This window comes from Galeopterus variegatus, unplaced genomic scaffold (genome assembly GCF_000696425.1).
Source record: "Galeopterus variegatus unplaced genomic scaffold, G_variegatus-3.0.2 Scaffold1054, whole genome shotgun sequence".
In the NCBI taxonomy this organism is placed as follows: domain Eukaryota; kingdom Metazoa; phylum Chordata; class Mammalia; order Dermoptera; family Cynocephalidae; genus Galeopterus; species Galeopterus variegatus.
Window position 1 is genome coordinate 87033 of NW_007727165.1, and position 23040 is coordinate 110072.

Genomic DNA, 23040 nt, shown 5'->3' on the forward strand with positions numbered 1-23040 from the left:
GCACACAACACCCTGTCTTGAGAGTCATCCTGAATGGGCTATATGGGTTCATGAGGCAGACACTGAGACTTGGCCAATGCTGGGGGTCTCTCTTGTCCTGTAGGCCCCAGTGTGAACCCCAGTGATTCTCTTCTCTGCCATTTCCATTCTGGGTCCCGGTACCCTTCCTGCCTGGACTTCCCCACATGTGGCCTGACCATAGGCCTGCTAGGTGCCCTATCCCAGGGAGTGAAGGCTTCATTCCAAAGCTGGTCCTCAGGACCACAGTGGCCAAAACCCTCAGTTTGCCCCTGGGATCCAGCAATCAGTGCCCCATCCCTCAGCATTGGCGCCCAGGGTTGGGGGAGCTGTGTCCTGAGGCCAGGGGTGGTCAGACAGGGTCTGGTTTGGCTTCAGCCCCAGAGCCAGCTCCATAAGACCCCAGAACTGCTGGAGGAGCCAGCACCAAGGAGACTGTGAGAGGCCAGCCCAGACCAGATCCCTGACCTTCCCCTACAGTGGTCCCTCCCAGCCTGTTAGAGGCAGGGGGAGTGCTGCCCCAGCGGTCTTGTCACATCAGGTGCCTTGGCCCAGGTCTCCAGTGAAGCCGCAGCCCAGAGACTGGGCACATGCCAGGTCCTTGCAGTTCAGTGACAATGGGAGTGGCATGTACGAGGCTATTCACAAACTGCCTGCCCCATGGGTGGATCTGTCTTCTCCTCTGGGTCCTCCTGGGGGCTGTGGAGCTAAGGGAGGCCCCTGTGCCTGCCTGGTCCTGGGCTGCCCTTCAGGCCCAAGGGAACCATGAGAATGAGGGGCATAGGTCTGCTCTGAGCATGGCCACTGCCCCTCAGTGGTACTCAGTGGGCAGGCCCCAGCTTCTATCTCTGGGCCTTGGTTTCCCTGCACAGTCCCAGGCAGGCTTTGAAGGCTGTGGACGCCCACCCTTCCTTCCGTCCAGGCTTGGACTCCTCAGGCCAGACAGTGGGGCCAGCTGGGCCCCTCCTGCTCCAGAATTCCGTTCTCAGACTACCCACCCCCACCCCTGCCCCGCCGGCCCTTTGTTCCTGCCCAGGATGCACCTGGGCAGCCTCTGGCCTTCATTGTTTGCTTGGGGGCAGCTGAGCCCCATCAGGGAGGAAGATATGCCAGGCCCAAGCACCCGGTGGGTGCTGGGAAGGGTCCCTGGAAATCAGCAAGGCCACCCAGAGGGGCTCACCCAACTTCTCCTCCGAAAGGGGTACTGGGGGGACTTCACAGGGATCTAATTTATCCTCAGACTAAAGGAGGTCCCACAAAGGTAGAATCATGCTAGAGGGATCACCTGCAGCCACAGCAGCCCTAGGGGCGACCCCACACCCTCCAACTCAGCCCCTGGCAAAGATGCATCAGTTGCAGCCCAGCAAAGTACTAACCTTTTAAGATCAGAGCTCCAGCCAGAATCCAGGGTCCTGAATCCTGGCAACTGAGGAATCCATCCCTAATCCACCTAACACACAGCACTGTGGCTGCAAGCATGTCGAGAGCAGGTGTGTCCCCGTTTCTCACTTAAGGGACAACCTAAAATAGAACCCAGGCCAACCCAAGGCTGCAGTAAGTGCCGGCCCTGTGAGGATGGGGCCAGACTGCCACTAGGGCCCCCAGATGGTGGCGGGGCAGGGCACGGCCACCGGGGCCCAGGAACCCAGCCCCTGGAAACTGTGGACAGAGGGGTTCAAGGGCCTTTCTGGATCTCTCACTCTCCCAGAAACCTGTTTCCCTTCTCTCGCCCATCAAAGCTACTCCTCAGAGATTCAGAATATTCCCTGAGTCAAAGTGGAAACGTTTCCTTCCCCAGAGGTGCTGGCCTGGGGCAGGCAGAGCCAGCTCTAAGTTAAGGAAAGCAAAGCCCTTGGGCTGGCCCTGCAGACTATGAACCAGTTAAAGAGTTGGGCTACAAAGGACCCCCCTCAGTCGTCTGCCTCATGGTCTGCTCCCCAGTCAGCTGCACGGGCAGAAGGAGGGAGGTTTGCGGAGGGCGTCCTTCCCACCTGGGAGGAGGCAGCCAAGAGGGCCCGTGCTGCCCCTGGGACAGGCCCGGGTCATCCCTTCTCCTGTGGCATGGAGGCCTCTGCACACAGGGCCTGATGTGACCATCAGCGGACTGTCACTGCACACTACAGCAGAACCATCTCCATACAGCAGAGGATACAAGAGCAGTGTTTGATGAGTTGGGAGGAGCTGGATGCAAGCCTGATCCTAGCTCAGTCCCTCACACGCCTGACTCTGGCGCTGAAGCACTCAGGGCCTGCACTCCAGGCTCAAGCAGAGGCCGAGCTGCACACCCCAGGGGACCTGCCGCTGTCAGCACCATTGGAGGGTGGGGCTCCCTTACAGGATACACCTCAAGTCAAGCTTCCTCAGGTCCAGTCAGTTGCTGAACCCGACCCTGCTGGGGAGTCTCAGGCCCAGGAAGGGTGCTCACCAGGGTCACCCAGTGTGCAGAAGGCAGAGGCCCCATGGATCCCTTGGCATGTGACATATGCAAGGTGACAAGAACGTAATCTGGGCTGTGCTCAGTGGATTCATAATTACTGTACATAAGACGCACAGAAAAAAAAGGCTTAAATGGTTACCCTAGGGTGGCATGATTATCAAACGTTTGTTTCCCTGTAATTTTATACATCTTAAGAATTATCTCCAAAATGTTTCTTAAAAAATAAAAAGAAACCTCCAGATACTTCACCCCCGGGTGGCACGTGTCTAGGCTATGCAAGGGCTTCCATTCTATGACGCCGTTTCTGGGGTCTCAGCACCTGTCCCAGAAGCTTAGAGGTCACAGAACTCAGCTGGGCCATCCCCGTGTCAGGTCCATGGACCAGATGCAAGGAGGGGCTGCAGCCCAGGTGTGACCAAGTGCACCACAGGGAGGGCTCGTCCTGAGGGGCTGAAGGCTGGGTTCAGAGGTGCCTCCGTCTTTGCCACAGCCAGTCCCAGGAGGCTGCAGGGTCCTGGCCTGAAATGTCAGAGGGACAGCAGGGAGGGAGGGGCAAGCTAGAAAAGCCAAGCCTGTTGTGTTTCAGCAATTTTAATACATTCAAGAATGTTTACTAGAACAACATAAAGTATTGTCAGTCAGCAGAAGCCTTGATCGAGAGAAACAAAACTGGCCCTTTTGCAGTAAAGTTTGTGCTTGTAGGGAACAGAGGCAAGATGACTTCCGGGATGCTTCACATCAGATGCTGCTGGAGCAAGAGCACCTCCAGATATCTCTTCTAAACACATATGACCATCCATAATCATTTCCATAAAGCCATTGGTGCTATAAGGATCCTATTAGAAAAGGTAAAAGTAATGCTTCTGGAATCCCCTCACCTGTGACCCACACGCAAATATAAGCAGCAGACCTGGGTGGGGGTCTTGAGGTGAGCCTCTGCCCACCCCTCTGCCTTGCCGCTGACACCTGGGCATGATGCTGGGACCACGAATTCCCAGAAAGGAAATGCCATCCAAGTGCATACAGCCCATCAGCAGTGGCCACCTTCCTCCAACACCTTCCGCCAGAAGATTCCAGCTACCCCTACCTCATAGCAAGAGCTGCCAGGGCTGGGCCCATGTGGCCAGCAAGGGACAACGTTGTGAACTGCAGATCCAGTAAAGTCCTCTCATTCATAGGACAAAACAGACCCACCCAATGACATAATAAATAAAAACATGACCGTGGATCAGATGGCCCTGGATCCAGACAGGTGGAAAGCCTCCTTGAAGGCAAATGAGAGCAGAAGGAGGGAACTCAGAAAAACCGAGTGGAGAGACATTTAAAGACAATGATTCTTACAGGATAGTCACTCACACTGACAGCATAATTAACCATCAACAGAGCAACTAACTCAGGCCCAGCAACTCAGGAACAAGAACAGAACTCAGTCAGGGAGGACTGGGCCAGGCATCTAGGAAGTCAGCATCTTCAGGGGTCTTCCGGTACGTTCCACTGCTTGACTCTGCTTGCCTGGCCTCTCTCAAAGAGCTGCCAGCCAGGAGTGACAGCCTGAGTTGCCAGGGTAGGACATGCGGGCAGGGCTGATGGGCAGCTCCTGGCCACCTGGTGGTACACTAGCAGGCTGCATGCACACACAGCCCATTTACTAATAACCACATTCTTTTCTAGGCTACAGACATGCTGAACTCTCAATCTAGAAGAATCATGCTAGAACACAGAACCCTCAGCGCATGGTCGGGCTGGGTAGGCCTCCTGGGAGCCCCTCTTTGCGTCAGATCCATGATGCAGCGAACCCGCTTCCACTTGTGGCTGGTCTTCCTCGAGGTGCTTTGCAGGTGCCAAACACAGTTGTATTCTGGAAGTTGCAGGTCTTGACACTGTTCAAACCAACAGCAACTGTGTTACACACACATGAGACATGGACTCCGTTTCCAAAAAGGGCTGTTGAGTCCCAGCCTGAGTCGTCTCAACAGACCACCTTTAAATAAGGCTGTGGTTCAAACAGTGCAGACCTGGTACCTAGGGAAAGGCAGGACAGGGCAGCGGGGCCATCTCTACCACTGAACCCCAATCCATCCCACCCTGGCCATGGAGGGGGACAGGCTACCCTTACAAGGAAAGTTAAGGCACTTTCTTAAATTCTTGCCTAGAAGGATTATGTCTCGGTGACTCAGAAGTGACTTTAAATGACCCTGTCTGGGCTCTCTAAAGCTATTTACATTTTTCTCTGCTACTTGCTACTTCATTCCTTGCTCTTGTCATGCTAATGTCCAGACTTTGTGTTTTATTTCTATGCTTATTAAAACAATTAACTTTGGTACTAATAGACAGGAGCATTTTCCCCCAATATTGCTCAAAACAAAACAAAAGTTTTAACCAGGAGAAATCCTTATGACCAAGTCTTTTGTCCAGAAACCTAAAGCAGAGCTGGGCCACAAACTGGTTCCGGGCTGGATGACAGGTGGCAGGGCACCTGGCGAGGGGACTACACAGCTTCCTGCTGATGAGGCCTGGCAGTGTGAACTCAGTGGCAGAACCTGAGGGCCGGGATGCCCATGCTGTAACTGTCTTGATACTCTCTTAGCTCAAGTTGAGAACCCCTAGATTGTGCTGACCAGGAGAGCCCTGTCATGGGGAAGGGGTGGCTGCCTGACTTCTGTGGGGAGGCACTCAAACAAGGCCCACATAAAGGCCAAAGCTGCTGCATTCCAGTGCTGGGCTGCAGGAACCTCTGCCAGGTACTGATTTGCCTCCATGGTTCTCCCCAATGACGGAGCCTCCACTGGCCAGCGGTTGAGAAGTGCTGTGGCTAAAGTTTTCACCAACCCCCGTTTTTCCCACATAATTTATTCCTTTCCCCATGTTTAGCTATGCATAAGCCTTTGTTTTACACTCAGGAGCAGTAATGAAGTTCAATATTCTCTTGAGAAGGAAAATTCCAGCAGCCAATTGCCCACAGATCTCCAAATGGATGGGTCACGTGGGAGAAGCCCTGGTCTGAGCAGAATCTCCTGACATGGAGATTCCGGGCTGGAGGCTCATACACTGCAGGGCAGCCCAGAGAGTTGCTGAAAGCTTTATGGGGGTGCGTAGCTAATGGCATTGGTGTCATTTGGAAACTGCGGAAGGTCCCCCAGCTGTCAGGGCAGCTCCTCCTGGTGTGCTCAGGTTTCAAAGTACTTGTAGATGGCTGTCACATACAGCATCACATTTTGCCAATCCGGCCGTTCAGTCCGCACCATTTCATTAATGTCCTAACAGAAGGAAGAGGCTCAGTTAGAATCACTGTCACCAACAGCCTGTCCCAATTCCCTCTCACCACAGCAATATGGGCTCTTGGGGTTGGAGAGGATCTTCAAGGATTTTTGGTCTAAGCTGATCAAGTTTCAAAGGCGTCTCCCTCCATCTCCACCAAGTGCCCCTCGGAGGCACTGCAGCCCCTGCTTGAGCCCCACCCCAGGGCACACGCGGGGCAGCTTTCCTGCTCCCCACAATGGCTCCCCAAGGCTGAAGAGCTTCGTCTAGTCCAGGGGGAATCTCCTCCCCCCACCCGCCTCTATTCTTAAGCTCCTCCTGCTGTAGGGTCTAGGAGAGCTTTCCTGTGTTGGGCTCCCAGAACCAACATGCTGATGACCTTCAACAGGAGCAATAGTCTGAAACCATCAAAGACGCTGTTCTTTAACTGTATTCTGCAGTATAGCAGGGACCTGTTACCTGTGGGTTGATATTGTAGGAAAATGAACGTGGGAAAGTGGGCCCACCCCCCAACCCTGGTGTCTCAGAGCTTTTAACATGTGACTGGAGGCCTCCAAAAGGGACATGCTGCTGCTGAACAGCATCGGTAGCTTCCCGAGGGAGCTGGTCTGAGAGGATCCTTCCCATGGGTGAAGAACACAGAATGTGCTGCTGAGCACGCAGGATGGAGACGGCCACCCATTGGTGACGTGGTATGGAAAACAGAAAACCTGTTTGTTCAATGCAAGAATCTTGATTATAAGGCTTTTCAGAGTGGGGAGACTGGCACTTTTTATATAGTAGAACTTTACACATGTGATGTGAAATATCCAGTAATGGGAAAATATTTCAATAACTATAACATTTCTTGCTATATAGTTGACCAAGAAGTCACCCTAAAAAAGCATATTTCTATGAATTTAGAAGATATGTTTGTGGCATGAACACTCTTTTACTATAAATATGAGTGTAAGTACTTCTGCAAAGCTCAACCAGTTGTTACAAGTTAGGGTGATGGGTACCCAGGATGGGGAAGTGGCCCTGAAGGGCTGTGGGGGATTCTGGGGTCCTAGGAATGTCCTGTGGCTTGATTCTCTTTATGGGGTTCTCTCCTTTGTGGAAATCCCCTGGGCTATGCACTCTGATCTGTGTGTGCTCAGTTTCCATTATGAAAATCCAGCTTGCTGATGGGAAGAGCCCCTGATAGAAGCCCACCAGCAGGGGCTGGACAGAGGCCTAAGAAGAACCTAACAGCCCACAGGTTTCCTATGCCCCATCTCTCATGCCGTGAGCAGTCATTTCCCATGGCCCTCGTGAAGTGGTGCAGAAGCTGGTTCAGACTCTGCCGCCACATGCCATGCTCAGGGTTTGTCCTGCTTTCGCTCTAGAATGACAAAAGCAGGCAGATATTCCTGCTGGAATGTGCCCTTGACAGTGACATAACTGTGTGATGTTTTTCTTCTGAACAGAAGGATTCTGTTAAGGAAGAGGTGACCGTAAGGAACAGTCCTGCACAAGGTCTGCCAGGGCCTGCGGTCATGAGCCACCCCACCACTTGGGGCACTTCCCGTGAGGCATAAAAGTGCCACCACGGCAGGGGTGAAATCCCATGTCTGTACCCACCCTCAGCCACAGGCCACCCTGCCAGTGACCATACGGTAATCAGCTTAAAAAGAACAAAGCTCCATTGTTGGGAGGGAGGGGAGAGAGGGAGGAGGGAGGGAGGTTTTGGTAATTGGCCACAATAACCAACCACATTGTATATTGACAAAATAAAATAAAATTAAAACAAACAAACAAACAAAGAACGAAGCTCTTCCTAATCAGGAGGAGGACCCTGCCAGTGACTTCTCAGTAGGGATGGGGACTCACCAGTGTGGACTTGATGCCAACACTTTCAGCTGCCTGGAAGGCCAGAGTGAAGTTCCTTCTCTGTAAAAGAAACCGTGTCACTGCAGTGTATGTACAAGGTGAGGAGAAAGGCTCCACAACCTCCACAGGCCACCAGGAAACATGTGCCTGAAGGACCAACACTCGCCTCCACCTGGTGCCAAAGCAAACCCACATGGGAGCCTGAAGCTGCCTGGTCTATACCAAGTGCCCCTCCCAGGGCCCTGCCCACTGCCCTCCCCTAATCAGCGGTGGAACAACCCACAAACGCCTGCTCCTTCCTCAGTACAGAAAGGTTCTCTTTGACATACCAACCCAGAGCCACCTGGGTACATACTCAAAAAGCTAGTAAGAAACACCTATCAAAAGAGTTTTCTCCCCTGTGGGGATCTTCCAGGGTGGTGTGCAGGGGTGGGGGCTGATGTGGGAGGAGGCAGGGGACTGGGCAGAAGCTCTGGGCCTAAATCCTCTCCCCCTACCCTGAGGAGCTCACTGGATGGGACATCTCAAACCATGGCCTGGGACTGCACAGGGCTGGTGTTTCTCGCCAGTTCTGAGACCCAGAGTGACAGTCCTGGCCCTGAGGTGGCAGCAGGCCAGCCTGGTCTGGCTGGCTCTGGCCACTTTGTGGTGAAGCCCTTGATCCTAAATATCATCATCGCCCAGGAAGGACGGCTTCCTTAGTATCATCGTCACCCAGGATTGCTCTCTCTGGAAATGACACATGGCGAAGTGTGAAGCATCCAAATGTCCACACAAGCCAGTCCCTGACACAAGGTGGGTCAGCATCAATGACCTGATCCCAGAATAAGACTGGCTGCAGCAAGGCTTTCACAAACCACAGCAGCAGTGTGGTCCCAAGTTCTCGCCCACACCACTTCTCAACTCACCTTATCCTGGCTATTCAGTTCTTGATATGGAATGTGGGCTGGAAGATACGTATGCAGCAGGGCGCAGAAGGCCAGCCCATCGTTCCAGCTGCTGCTGAAGTTTGTGATGTCAATATTCTGAAGGAAAAAAAGAAAAACAGGTAAGCAACACAAGCTGCAATCCTCTCAGGAGATGCTGAGGAGGATGGAGGAGGCTTCAGATGCCATGTAGCCTCCAAAACACAAAGCCAACCCCTGGGCAGGGTGAGCATCTAGACAAAGCACAGCATGTTGGGGGGCCATGCCCCAAGATCCACCTGCTGTCTGTGACTCCCCCATCCACCCAACCCACCTGTGGGGATTGCTGCCCCACCTGTATGACACATGGTGTCTGTGACACGATACATAAGCTGCTCCACATACTGAGGCCTCTAGGCTGCCCAGGGTGGCCTCTACCATGACTGGCTGGGGTGGCAGTATAGACTAGAGGACGAGAGTGACAACCAATAGACTCTTGAAGCACCATTTATGAAAAGGTAACTCCCTCTCCATTGTTTGTTAAAGCACTTCAAAGCCTCTCTAAGTCAGCGTGGCGCTCAGGGTGTCCACACATGAAGATGCTGCACTCTCCACCGCGCTGACATCTGCACTGAAGCAAACGGGAGGAATGCGGCCACCTGAGCACGGGTCAAGGCCTCACCACCAAATCATTCTGATGACCACTGCAGCGTTAAAAATACAGCTTTCACTGAAAGATGTCCTTGATGACGCAGGTAGAACCCATTGATGTGATTAAGTGACTAGACACCCCTGTGCACACATGTCGTTAGTGCCCTGTGTGGAGCAGTGGGAAGCAGCACAGGGCTCCTGAGCTCTGCCGACAAGCCCCCTCACCTGGGAGAACCTTGGGGTGCCAGAGAGGAGCAGGGCGGTTCCATGTTAAGAAAAGTTATAATTCAGCTTGGCCTCCCTGATTAGGGACTCTGTGCAAAGATGTGTGGTGCGACGTGGAGACGTGGCCATCTGCTGACATTTGCTTGCATTAGGAGCTGGTTAACACCAGGCTGTGAGCTCTCCAAACTGCCTCTCAGAGAACAGCCTCAACTTTCTTCTAAGGGTCCCCTTACTCCATATCTAAAGTAAGGTACTTGCAACTAGAAAAGGAACATGTCATTCAGAATATTTTATCATAGGACATTGCAACCCAGCTGGTAGGTAGCCCTTACCCTTATTTGACTTTTTGAAGATGAAACGATACATTAAAATTCTGAATTTAATTTATTTACATAAAGTCACACTCTGAGCGATGATGCTCAGAAAGGCCAGGATACTTGCCCAGCCATAGAACAAAGGCAGGTCTAAGTCCAAAGCCTGTCCCCACTCCTCCTGTGACTCCCACTGGTCCTCGTGACTAAGTGCCTGATGAAAGAACAAGAAGGCTGGGCATCATCACGTGGAGAGCAGGGCAGGAAGCTTTTTAATAACATATCCAGCTCCATGCGAGGCCAATGGCAGCATCTCACCCCAAGAAGTCACGTTCACGTCTGTGGGAAAACAAACATCCACTTCCTGCCACAGTCGCCCCTTCTGCTCCCTGAAATGCACGCAGTTCGGGCAAGGTCACGGACACGCCTGGCCTCCCCACGCTGTGGCAACTTCAGGCAGAGGCTGCTGCACCCTAGCTGTCCAGCTGGCTATGGGAACCCTGGCCTTAGCTTCTCAAGACTGACTCACCATCCCATATAGGCGGAGGCTGCTGCTCCCCACCCCCAGCCCAACCCAGAGCCTCCAGGAAGAGTGAGGCTTCATTCACAACACACGCCACAGTGATTTGAAGCAAGAGGGAACCACGGCCCCTGAGTTCCAGGCTAGGGGAGTTAACACTTGAGTACCTGACAACCAAAATCTCAAATCAAGACAACTAAAGCCCAAACCAAGGAAGGCTGGCCAAGGGTCCTACCTCCCTTAACCCTCTGTGGGTTGCAGGGGAGGCAGGCTTGGCTACCCCACCTCCAGTTCACCGCTACATGGTAAGCAGGAGGCAGACGACTCCAAGGCCAGCACGTAACAAACCCAAGTGAAACCTGAGTACCCACTCGCTCCTCTGCCTGTTAACCCCCATCCAAAGATCCTGTGGGGAAAATGAGTCAGGCTTTGAAATGGGGTGCTTCCAAGCAAGTGGGGGGAAAGCCTGCAGCCTGAGAGAGCAAGCCCTTTGCTCCCAATCTCACCAGTTACTTCAATGTTTTGTTTTTTTGGCAGCTGGGTGGTACAGGGATCAAACCCTGGTCCTTGGTGTTATCAGCACCACTCTCTAACCAACTGAGCTACCCAGCCAGCTCTACTTCATTCTTTTTAATGTTTGGGGCTGAAAAGTCTAACTAAGGAAATAATGTTGACTGAATATACAAAAGTCCACAAACAACAAAGCTGGGTTCTCTGAGGCTGAAAAGCACACTGATGGGGAAAGCTCCCTGGTTTCCTCTCTAGAGCTCTCATTATATGGCAGTCCATTAATACAATGACAGGGTAAGTATTTTGCAGATGAAATACAGAGAAAGGTGGAAAAATCATACTGAATCACCAGAGAAACGGTTTCTCTCTTTCCCACCCAGTGAAGCCATGATGAGCACCCAGTGATGGCTCCTGCACACCCCTACCCTCCAGTGGCCACTACCTGCACAACCCACCAAGTGTTCCCAAACTTGGACCACAATGGGCTCCCAGCTGCTGGGGGAGAGCTGGGATGGGCGGGAGATCCTGGGGCCTTCACCCCGAGTTTTTGCAGGCAGCTAGCAGAAGCCACCTCTTGTCATCTTCCCCTAACACGTCTGCTCCCTGCCCGGAGCCCACAGAATGGCATAGGAGGAGCTTGATCCCCACTGGCATGAGGTTGGGGGCTAAACTTTCCATTGCTTTCTGAGGTGGCAACAGGTACCAGAAGTTGACTCTGCCTGGACTGCTGGTCCTTGCAACATGTTATCACTTTGCCTGCCTAGGAAAGCCAGAAAAAGTGTTGACCCTGGGTTTTCTTGGTAATTGAGGAAAAAAGCTTTGTCCCTTGGATAAAAACAACTAAACCTGCTAGTATAAAGCTTGCAGGCAGGGATTTGGGCCAGGTCTGATACTTCCTGGGCACGCACTTCTTAGAGCCCATCTTGGGCTTCTGTAAAGTGGATGTACAAATCCCGGCCCATGCAAGGTGATGAGTCGTTAACCCCCTTTGAAACTGTGATGTGTTTTACACACAGGTAAGGGATTTTTATGGTTCTGTTTATTTATTGTGGAGGAGGGAGGCAGTGTGTGGCAGATGATACCACTTCAATCCAGGATACCATTAAGCAACAGAATCACTACTCATCCCTCCCTGGAGCCCTGCTACTGCTCCTCACCACACTCATGTAACGTGTAAACCTCCCCCTACCTTCATATGAAAACACGGAGCAATACCACAGGAGTTTTGGGGTGTGGTACCCTTCCTTCTCTTGCCCACCCCCCGCCCTGGGAGGTTTGGATGAGGAACTCAGATGACAAACTATCTCAAAATCCCAACTCCTAAAGTACTCACTCAAAACACATAGGTAGGAAACTTGTTCCACAATTGCTTGTCTCAAAGCGATCCATGTGCCACAAGGCAGAGTCTGTCACTCGGGCAGAAGTGGCTAACCCCAAGTGTGGATTTGTTTTTTGTAGACCTACAAAGGTTTTACTGGGATCAGCATAAAAACAGAATTGAAGGACCAAGAGCCATGTTCTTCCACTAACGGTAAAGAAGACCTTCCCCTTGGAGGCAAGGGGACACAACAACACCCTTAGGTCTGCAGCCTGAGTATGGAATCCGCACATGAGTGTGGCCAAGGCCGTGCATCTGGGCACTGCTGGGGGGAAGGGCAGCCAAGCCTGCTGGTCAGAGGATATGGGAACAGATCACTCCTTGGGAGGATTCATTAGCCCATTCAGTGATCTCTCTTTTTTTTTTTCCTTTTTGTCTTTTTTACTGACCGGCAACGGGATCGCAACCCTCGGTGCTGCGCCCGCACTGCGCTCAGCCAGTGAGCGGGAACCAGTCTCCACATGGGATCTGAACCCTCAGCAGGAGCGCCACCGTGCTCCCAAGCGGCGCACTCTCCCGTGCGCCACAGGGCCGGCCCCCATTCAGTGATCTTAACCCACCACCAGGCCCCAGCATCAGGTCTTGGCTCTCATGGGCAGTCGTCTTGTAGGTGGTCCTGACAGGTGGACCGAACAAAGTCCAAGGCTCAAGAAAGGCTTCAAAGGGAAGCATGGTTGAACTGGGATCAGGAGAGCAGAAGGAGGGGCCGGCCTGTGGCTCACTTGGGAGAGCGTGGTGCTGACAACACCAAGTCAAGGGTTAGGATCCCCTTACTGGTCATCTTTAAAAAAAAAAAAAAGCAGAAGCGAGCAGGGGAAGGGGTGGTGAGGGTTAAGAGGCTGGCTGAGCAGCGACTGCAGAGATCCATGGCAGGCATGGACTGGTGAGGAAAGGGAGGGCTCATGAGATATGGGGGAGCTAAAGCAAACTGGATGTGGTGACAGACTGGATATGAGGAGGGAGTATGTGCAGTGCCAAGGACCACCTTTCTGTGGGGAGAACTGGACGCCAGAGGTGACCTTCAGGGAGGTGGAGCTCACCAGAGAAGGGTGGGTGTTCAGCCAATGAAGAGGTGTGCTTTTCACGCATTAAGTTTCAGGTACCTTGGAGACACCCACAGGATGCCTGATGGTGCTGTGCTCAAGAGGGGCAATGCAGGGGGCTGGCCCGTGGCTCAATCGGGAGAGTGTGGTGCTGATAACACCAAGGCCATGGGTTCGGATCCCATATAGGGATGTCCAGTTAGCTCACTGGGTGAGCGTGGTGCTGACAACACCAAGTCAAGGGTTAAGATCCCCTTACCGGTCATCTTTTTTTAAAAAAAAAAAAAAAAAAAAAGAGGGGCAATGCAGAGAAATAGAAAAGGCGGTGATACCAGTGTCCCAGGTGGAATGCCCTAGGGATGGCCGCAGGGAGAAAGGAGGTGGCCTCAAACAGGATACAGGGGAAGGTCAGAGATGGGGGAGAGAAACAGAAGGCAACGGAAGAGTGTTTAGAACAAGACAGAGGCCAACACAGTAGTGCCACTGAGAGGCCAAGAGGACTTAAAAAAACCTTCTGAAGTGAGTAACTTTGGTTTGCTAGTAATCACTGTGAGAAACGGCAAATTAAGGGAAGAGTAGTCATGAAGCAGGGTTTAAGAAGCCAGCACAGCACATGGTTAAATGATCTAAGTAGTATTACAACTTTCACAAATACATTTTCTGCAACATGTTTGTTTCACAAAGATTGCCCATTTTTTAGAAAAGAGGCATTTTCAGTACATAAAGGAAAGTCCTTATCTTCCAGGGATTTCCCTCCAAGGGAAAGCCGTTTCTGCTTTGCAGATTAACAAAGGGCCGCAGGGCTGAGGCCTTCTGCTCTGCACTTGTGTCCTGACTCCTACATAGACAGCTTCTGCAGCAGGCCAGCAGAGGCCTTTAAAATAACTTTTGCCAGATCGCAACCCTCAGTGTTGCCCCCGTACCGGACCGGGGACCGGCAACGGATCGCAACCCTCAGTGTTGCCCCCGTACCGGACCGGGAGCCAGCAACGGATCGCAACCCTCAGTGTTGCCCCCGTACCGGACCGGGAGCCAGCAACGGATCGCAACCCTCAGTGTTGCCCCCGTACCGGACCGGGAGCCAGCAACGGATCGCAACCCTCAGTGTTGCCCCCGTACCGGACCGGGAGCCAGCAACGGATCGCAACCCTCAGTGTTGCCCCCGTACCGGACCGGGAGCCAGCAACGGATCGCAACCCTCAGTGTTGCCCCCGTACCGGACCGGGAGCCAGCAACGGATCGCAACCCTCAGTGTTGCCCCCGTACCGGACCGGGAGCCAGCAACGGATCGCAACCCTCAGTGTTGCCCCCGTACCGGACCGGGAGCCAGCAACGGATCGCAACCCTCAGTGTTGCCCCCGTACCGGACCGGGAGCCAGCAACGGATCGCAACCCTCAGTGTTGCCCCCGTACCGGACCGGGAGCCAGCAACGGATCGCAACCCTCAGTGTTGCCCCCGTACCGGACCGGGAGCCAGCAACGGATCGCAACCCTCAGTGTTGCCCCCGTACCGGACCGGGGACCGGCAACGGGATCGCAACCCTCGGCGTTGCTCCCGCGCCTCGCTCAGCCAGCTCAGTGAGCGGGAACCGGTCTGTATGTGGGATCCGAACCCTCGGGCGGGAGCGCCGCCGCGCTTCCCAAGCGGCGCACTTATCCAGTGCGCCACCGGGCCGGCCCTAAAATAACTTTTTCTTAGAGCCAAAACTCACTTATTTTGAGAGGAAAACACCCACTAATGGACAGACTTTCTCTTGTTCACTATTCACAGGCAATGGTGCCAATCTCTCTAAGAAGGAAACAATAGTCTTTATAAAAGAGACACAGAAAACACACTAGTAATTATAATGCAAGTTTCCTATTGATGAATTCAGATTTTCCAGTTAGTATTCAGGCCAACTGAGGACTTTTCTACTCTACAAGATAATTCTATGTTTGGATTAGGATGAACAAAAACAAGAGAGTTATGATGTGTGCCAGAACGCAAGTTCAAAAAGGCCTCTGCACAGACCCAGCTGAAGAGTCCCACTTACTCTTAAAGGCACATGTCCTTCCATCTAGGAAATGTCGACTAAGATATGTGACGGAGGACAGACATGGCCTGCCTTACAGTGCCACTGATGTCCTTTCTAGCTGAGATGCCCTCTGAGGGACTAGCTGAGATGCCCTCTACTGCTCTTGCAGCCTCAGAGAGACCATCTCTGTCCGTGGCCTTCAGGTGTGCTGTTTCAGTGCTCCTTTGTATGCACTGAAAGTTGAGGGGTGGGGTATGAAAGCCAAGAAATTACACAACTCTCAACAAGAAAGATTAAAAGTATTTCATAAAATATCTTAAAATGCTTTTATTTGTCTTAAGTTTAAGGGCCATAAAATACCACATGCTTTTTAAATAGCTATTAAGGTTGTGATCTATTTAAAGAAATGCCACTTTTATATGCACAGGGAAAAAAGCCAAATGCCATGATTCACCTCCCTGTGACAGGCGCAAGCATCCATTTCCTTATGCCTGTCTGAGCTGTCGAGAGTGGTGTCCATTGGTCCACATGCAGGTAGAGGCGGTCCTTGCTAGAACCAGCTTCACAAGGAATGCCACACCGCTGAGCTGCCATACAGCTCTTACAATGAAACCTGTTGAGGGGTCACAGCCCACCCTTCCAGAGGATGGAGTGAGTTATCAACAAAACCTCTGTCCATAGCATCCATTCCCCATGCTGTGGGGCAGGACTAAGAGGGTATTTGGGAACCTGAATGAGATGGGTGGGGATACATTTTGTGTGTGTGGTATGGTGGGGGAGACAGAATGTCTAAAAGAGAGGAAAAACTTAATTGAGTTGGTTTTTATCCCTCCTGGTAGTGGTTGTTAAACACAATGCCTGGAAGGCCCTGGGAGTGATGAGTGGGAGCCTGCTTGGTGCCTGGGGTTGCTGGCCCACTCTGGCTGCAGATCTAAGGGTGTGCTCTGGGGACTACAGTGCTCTGTCTCCTTCTTGAAGTTGAGCCAAGCTCTGCTCCAGGTCAGGGGAGTGGAAGCAGCATGTTTTCAGGGACAGTCCAGGCTCAGCTCATCATGAAGTTCAGGTGTTGGTACTTAGGTGGTAAAGAGGGAGAGAAGGCAGGAAGCCAGGGCAGGTAGCACAGGGTGAGCCAGCACCTCTGAAGACAGAGCCCTGCACCTTGTGCCCTTTGCTGTGGGAAGGGGTTCCAGTAAGGACCCTCAATCCTCACTGTGCACCAGAATCATTTACAAATTTTTTTCAAGTTTTCATACTTTTGGTTCTACCCCAGAGAGGTTGATCCAACTGCTCTGGAGTGGGCCTGGGCATCATTTTCTTAAATGGTCCCCAGTTGACCTGAATCTACAGCCAAGAGGAGGAAACTGATGTAAAACCTGAAGGTGGGTGCTAAGTGCAAGGGACTGGAACATCTAAAATGATAAATCCATGAGTTCGTGATGATGCTTATGAAAGCGCACCCAGCCCAACCATTGTGATCCTGAGTGCTGAGAAGGATCAAGACCTGACAAAACTTTCCTGACCAAACTATACATCAAGGCAACTGAAAAACAATGAAGAATTTCTCTGTAAGGAGAAATTTTACTAATATATGAACAAAGGAGTGACTGACAATTAGAATGACACCATTTGGCAAGAATGGCCAGTGACATCACAGAAAGAGACAGCCATCCTACCGTAAGGACAGACATAACTCTACAGCTGATCTATCTGTGCCAAAAATGTGAACTGGAATCAGATCTACCCTCCAGCTCTATCTACAGTTTATTCCAGGGGCAACAAGGATGTAATCAGCAGAATCTAAAATGTGGAATGCTTTATGGTACACACAATCCGGTTCCTTCAAAAAGAAACTAAAGGGAAAAGAGAGACAAGGGAATTTATGGACTGAAAGAGATTTAAAAGAGACACATTATCCAAATGCAATGCAGGAAACTTATTTGAACTCTAAGTGTCTGATGCCATTAAATGTCTGGGGTTTGCTTTAGAATCCTCCAGGTGGGAGTGGGGAGAGTGGGAGGACCCTGTGCTAATGACTTGTAGCTGGGGGAGGGGGGTATACGTGAGGGTCATTTTATAGTCTCACCAACTTTAGTGTATATTTGAAAATTTCCATTAAAAACAAACACGCAGGGGGCCGGCCCGGTGGCGCACTGCTACAGTGCGCCACTTGGGAGTGCAGCGGCGCTCCCACCGAGGGTTCGGATCCCACATACAGACCAGCCGCTCACTGGCTGAGTGAGGTGCGGGCGCGACACCGAGGGTTGTGATCCCGTTGCCGGTCCCGGTCCGGTACGGGCATGACACTGAGGGTTGCGATCCGTTGCCGGTCACGAAAAAAAGACAAAAAGGAAAAAAAAAAAAACATTCAGAAAGACAAATAATCCAACTGTCCAAACATAAGAATGGGCAAAGATCATAAATACATATTTCTCCAGAGAAGATATATAACAGTGGCCAATACGCACACGAAAAGATGGTTCAAACACCATGAGTCATTAGGAAAATGCAAATCCAAACCATAAGGATATGCACTTCACATCCATTATGATGGCTATTATTTTTTTAAAAAAAGAAAGGGGGAATAACAATGTTAGGATGTACAGAAACTAGAGCCCTTGCATGCTGCTGGTGGTAATGTAAAATGCTGCAGCTGCTGAGAAAGAGAATCTGGCAGTTCCTCTATAAGTTAAACATAGAGTGACCATATGACCCAACAATTCCACTCCAGGGTATATACCTAAAAGAACTGAAAATAGATGTTCAAACAAATACCTGTACAGGAATGTTCACAGCAGGTTTAGTCACAATAGCCACAAGGTGGAAACAACTCAAATGTCCATCAATGGATAAATGAATAAACAGAATGTGGTATAGCCATGCACTGGACTATTTTTCAGCCCTAAAAAGGAATGAAGTACTGACACACATGCTACAATGTGGATAAATCTTGAACCATTATGCTAAGTGGAAAGCTGGACATGAAAGGCCACATATTGCTTGATTACATTTATATATGAAATATCCAGAATAGTCAAATCCAGAGACGGAAAGACTAGTGGTTGGCAGGTGCTGGGGGAGGGGGAGGACTGACTGCTTACAGGTAGAAAGTTTCCACTTGGTGTGATGGAAAATTTTAGAATTAGGTAGTGGCGATGGATGCACAACACTGTGAATGTACTTCATGTCACTGAATGGTACACATTTAAAATGGGTAAACGGTCAATTTTGTTATATATGTTTTACCACAATAAAAAAAAAGTTGGAAGTCCGGCCAGTTAGCTCAGTTGGTTAGAGTGCAGTGTTATAATAACAAGCTCAAGGGTTCAGATCCCTATACTGGCCAACTGCCAAAAAAGTTGACATATGTTCTGAAGTAGTTTATACCCAATAACTCCATACATCAGGTAGATCTCATAAGATTTCTTATCCTGAAGTGTTTACTGAGAAGTTACACTGCTTAAACTCAGAAGATTCATGAATTGGTTTTATGGGAATCTGTATGGCCCTGCTTTAGAAATTAAAAATATATATATATTTCTTAAACAAGTAGGGCCAACCCCGTGGCACACTCGGGAGAGTGCGGTGCTGGGAGCGCAGTAGCGCTCCCGCCGCAGGTTGGGATCCTATATAGGGATGGCCGGTGCGCTCACTAGCTGAGCGCAGTGCGGCCAGTCTCAAAAAGGACAAAAAAAAAAAAAAAAAAACAGTAGCTGAGAGTAGGAGGCAGGGTATCTGTCAGCTTCCTTCACCACTATGAAAAACTAAGCACCACTGTTAACTCAAATGGATCATAATATATCATCCTCTGTGAGTAGCTATTCAAAAGCCCAAGAAAGGGACCTGATTTTGCCACAGTGATGCTCAATATGCTCAAAGTAGCAAGCACACTTCTAGGATATAGCTTCAACTATACTGAAACTTCACAGAAACAAAATCTAAGGTATAATAAAACGTTTTGGGTTTAATGTGCTAACTTTTTTTTTAGTCAAATGAACCTACTTTGAGGGAACGGTTAGGGTCAGCACATGTCACCCTAAGAGATAAAGATTAATGTCCCCATATGCTTCCCATAAATCCCTCCAAAACGAGACTTCATGGAGGAGCAAACAGGAACCATGATGTCTGTTTTCTGAGAACTCAGTAAACTGCCACCGGGAAGAGATGGGTGTCAGTGACAGCCACTGGCTGGGTCACAGCTGACAAACAAACTGGGTATGCTTGAGCAGTTTTATTAGCAGCTTAGCAATTAGTTTTGTCTTTTCTAGTTAATATTTCCACAGATTTAGTTTAGCTTTGGCGGGGGTTATTACTCACTAAAATGCAAATTCGACTAAAGAGGACACCCACAGTAATCCTCAAGCCACATTCACCCTTGCACGTGCTCTGGGTAAGGAAGGGCTGGGGCTGAGGAGGAAGAGAGGGTGAGAATGCAGAAGTCGTGTCCTTGTCCTAACCTCCAGCAGCTTCCCCAATCTCTTTAAGAGAACAGGTGTGTTTGAGGGAAGGAAAATTAGGCATTCCAAAACATCCTTTGAGGTCTTCTTTAGTTTATCCTCAGGACAAAAGTCATCAATTTTGTGCTCAGGCTCTGAAAGAAACGGATGGAGTGAAATCTGGACAGGACAAGAGGCTGCCCTACGTCACAAGCCACACAACTCACATGGAAACTTTGTTCAGATGCCTTCTCTGGGAAAAGGCTCTTCGGTCTGTGCTAGACCTTCTGGTTACAGGAAGAAGCTCTTTACTTGATTACAGGAAGAAGCTCTTCAAGATGGCTGTTCCTCCATTTTAAGTATTAGAAAATTCTTTATAGTGATTTGAAAGCTACCTCTCTGTAGATCATCATTTGAAGAGGAGAGTGGGTGTGGCAAAAGTATCACGGGTTTTCAGAGTCCCATGGACCTAGGCTTTGAATGCTGGTGTCACTTCATACTATCTATGGGATTATGGGTATACAGTTTTAATTTGTATGAGTCTCACTTTTCTTGTATATAAAATGGAAAAAATAACCAGTTATGAGGATTTAACAAGACAAAGTCTGTAAGGTATTTGGTATGGGTTCTCTGCCTGGAGCTCAATGTATCCTGTCTTCTCTCCTGCCTCCCCTGCTCCTCTCTCTGAGGTAGTGCGGCTTCCACCTTCTTAACACAAAACAAGTGTGAAACACAGGACTGCTCCCCCTACCCCAGGAGAGGCCTCTGAGTACCAGAAGACAGCTACGCAGGTTCCTGAGTCTCTCTTCTCTAGTCAACACCCCCAAACTTCAAGAGATCCTGCCATCTGGCCAGAGATGAAGATTTGCTGGCTTTGTGAGCAGCCACAGAAACTCTAACACAGGGTGGCCACAGTATGTATTACAATTAACTGCACTTATATGACTGTGTTGCTCTTTCTTAGGCTCCTTAAGGGTGGGCTTAATCTTAACCAAGTGCTGAACAGAAAACCTGGCACACTCTTAAGGTGCTCAGCAAAGGTTTGCTCAATAACGTGCTGGCATAAGAAAACTCTGAGGAAAAGCAGAGAAAACCCAGAAGCAAAGTCCAGAGAATTAGAAAGCTTCAGTATAGACTCAGGCTTAAAAAAAAAAGAAATAGGAAAAAAATATGCTTCACTTCCAAAAATGAGGGCTCCCAAAAATATGATGCCACTTTATGAAGCATAAAGGATAGATACAGAGTGTATTTGGACTTGTTCAAATACGTAATTTTTGAAAAATATAATTTATGCAAAAAGGGATAAACTACCACACTGAGACTACAGTGTACTATTAATTCAATACAGAGCAAAAAGATTTAGACCACTACACTGGATGTTGATGCCCTATACAGGCTTTGGACGCTTCATTTTTCTCTTGGTACCCACACTTCAGGGGAAAAATCACCCACCTGCCTCACCCCCCAGAACACTTGATGTGTGCCAGGATGGAATGGGAGCCTGAAAGGACGGCTGGTCCTCCCTGGTACGGCACTTCCCATTTCAAAAATTGTAGGTAATGCATTTAGACTGACCCAGGACATCCAGGCCATCTAAGAACAGGCAGCCTGGATGTGAAATGCCCCGTGGTCTTGCAATAGCTTGGGAAGGAAATGATCTCAGGAAAGAGATGCTCAATATAGCATGTTCACCTTACAATGAACTTATTATATTGCTTACAGCAGGAACTGAAGTGTTCTTTTAAAATCTGTCAGCATATTAGTTTCTACACCTACAAATGCCATTTTGGCAGAGGAAAAATGGCAAAACATCTAAAAAAGGTAACACACCTGTGGCACCACCCTCTTGTACTTCTCTCCAGAGCCCCTAACTCAATGGTTTCCTTACCTTTCCTTTAGTACAATAAATGATTAAGGGAAACCATAAAACATCTTACTTCAGACCGAATATAATAAGATACCGCCACTGGAAGAAAGTGACCGGCGGAGTTGTCACCAGGACTCCAGAGGGGAGCCAGTGTTCCACCAGGGCAGCTCTGTGCACAGCATGTTACTCCTGACCCCTACTTACTTATTCTGGTTTTATGTTACATATGAGTTGATTACCAGTTTTTCTTACCATTTGCTTTATAAAACACATAGGGATGCAGCAAGAGAGGGTTTTGCACCACAAGGAGGTATACACTGGCAGCAGAAGCAAAAGGGCCACACAAAACTTGATTTCTACACAGTACAGTAAATGAGTGTTTGCAATGACAAATCTGAGTCATAAAAAAGGTTAAGTTATGTCTGGGAAAAGGCATAATTTTAAAAGGCCTGGAAATAATATTATGTTTCATAAATAATTTTGGAATTTCACTGAGGGCAAAGGTCACACTCTAGACTGCACTCTATTCCTCCTTGTATTTAATTACCTCTCTGGCTGTGCAAAGTGCTAAATATATATTTCATGATTGATTTCAAGCAAAAAATAAAAACTTTCACAAGTTCAGATGCCTGTAAGGTGAGAGTTGTTAGCATTACCAAGATGTATCCACCAAGACAGTCTCCCCACCACAGGAAGGACAAACCTGAGGGATCATTGTTACTCAACATCAAGTCCAAGAGCAGAATCTGCCCTACTTAGCAACTTAAGCCCAAGAAGATCATAACCTTTGTTTTCTCTACAATTAATTTTCTCTCAAAAACACCAAGATGAAAAGTGTGGTGCATTATTAACAACAGGGATCCAAAAATCCATTCATCTGCAATCCTTCAAAAAGTCTTAATGAGCCTGTTGCTCTTTTTCCTCTCTCCTTTCTGGAGCAGCCTTCACAGCACCTGATGAAACATCCCTCCCTTGGAGAAGATATGTCCTCTTCCTTTTCCCTCAGTCCCTCTCTGGTATAATGAGGCGTCTTGTACATATCAGTATGATCATGCTATCTTCACGCCACTCTTAAATCCTTCATTCTTTCTACCACATGTAACCTCCCCAACTTAAATAAGTGTCCATAGGCCAAAAAGTTCATCTCAATCCATATCTCACACCACATACAGATATGAACTTAAAATAAAGCATAGATCTTAATGTATAAAACTATTTATGAAATGTTCAAAAGGAAACACAGGAGAAAATGTTTGTGATCTTGGGTTAGTCAATCATTTCTTACACACAACACCAAAAGCATGCATGTTCCATAAATGAAAAAGTAAATTTATACACTGAATGTTATTAAAAGTAAGAACTTCCGCATTTTTTTTTTTTTTCAAATTCTCACCGACCACCGCCTGCGCAGCCGTTGAGGGGAACAGGGGCAGGCGGGGAAGAAGTGGGACGGGACCCCCGCCGCTCCCCCTGTGGGCACGGGCGGTGGCGGGGTGCGCCAGCGTCTGCTGGGCTCCCCGGGACGCGGCTGTGATACCTGCCACAGCTGGGGCAATCCACGGGAAGGGCTCATGTCCAGAGTTGCCATCGCCGCCACCCCCCCCCACCCCCCAGTGCC

At 49.6% G+C, this 23040-nt stretch overlaps 1 protein-coding gene across 5 annotated transcripts in view; it reads right to left on the reverse strand.

Moving 5' to 3' along the window:
* Positions 1-3030: 3030 nt before the first annotated feature.
* SPECC1L (sperm antigen with calponin homology and coiled-coil domains 1-like) overlaps positions 3031-23040 on the reverse strand; it is a 148556-nt gene continuing 128546 nt past the window's right edge. For all 5 annotated transcript variants that reach the window (XM_008574500.1, XM_008574504.1, XM_008574502.1 and 2 more), the window contains 3 exons: positions 8473-8589; positions 7565-7624; positions 3031-5712 (listed from right to left, as the gene is read on the reverse strand). In XM_008574500.1, the coding sequence (XP_008572722.1) occupies positions 5623-5712; positions 7565-7624; positions 8473-8589 (267 nt within the window). In that variant the 3' untranslated portion in view covers positions 3031-5622. The remainder of the gene's footprint in view (positions 5713-7564; positions 7625-8472; positions 8590-23040) is intronic.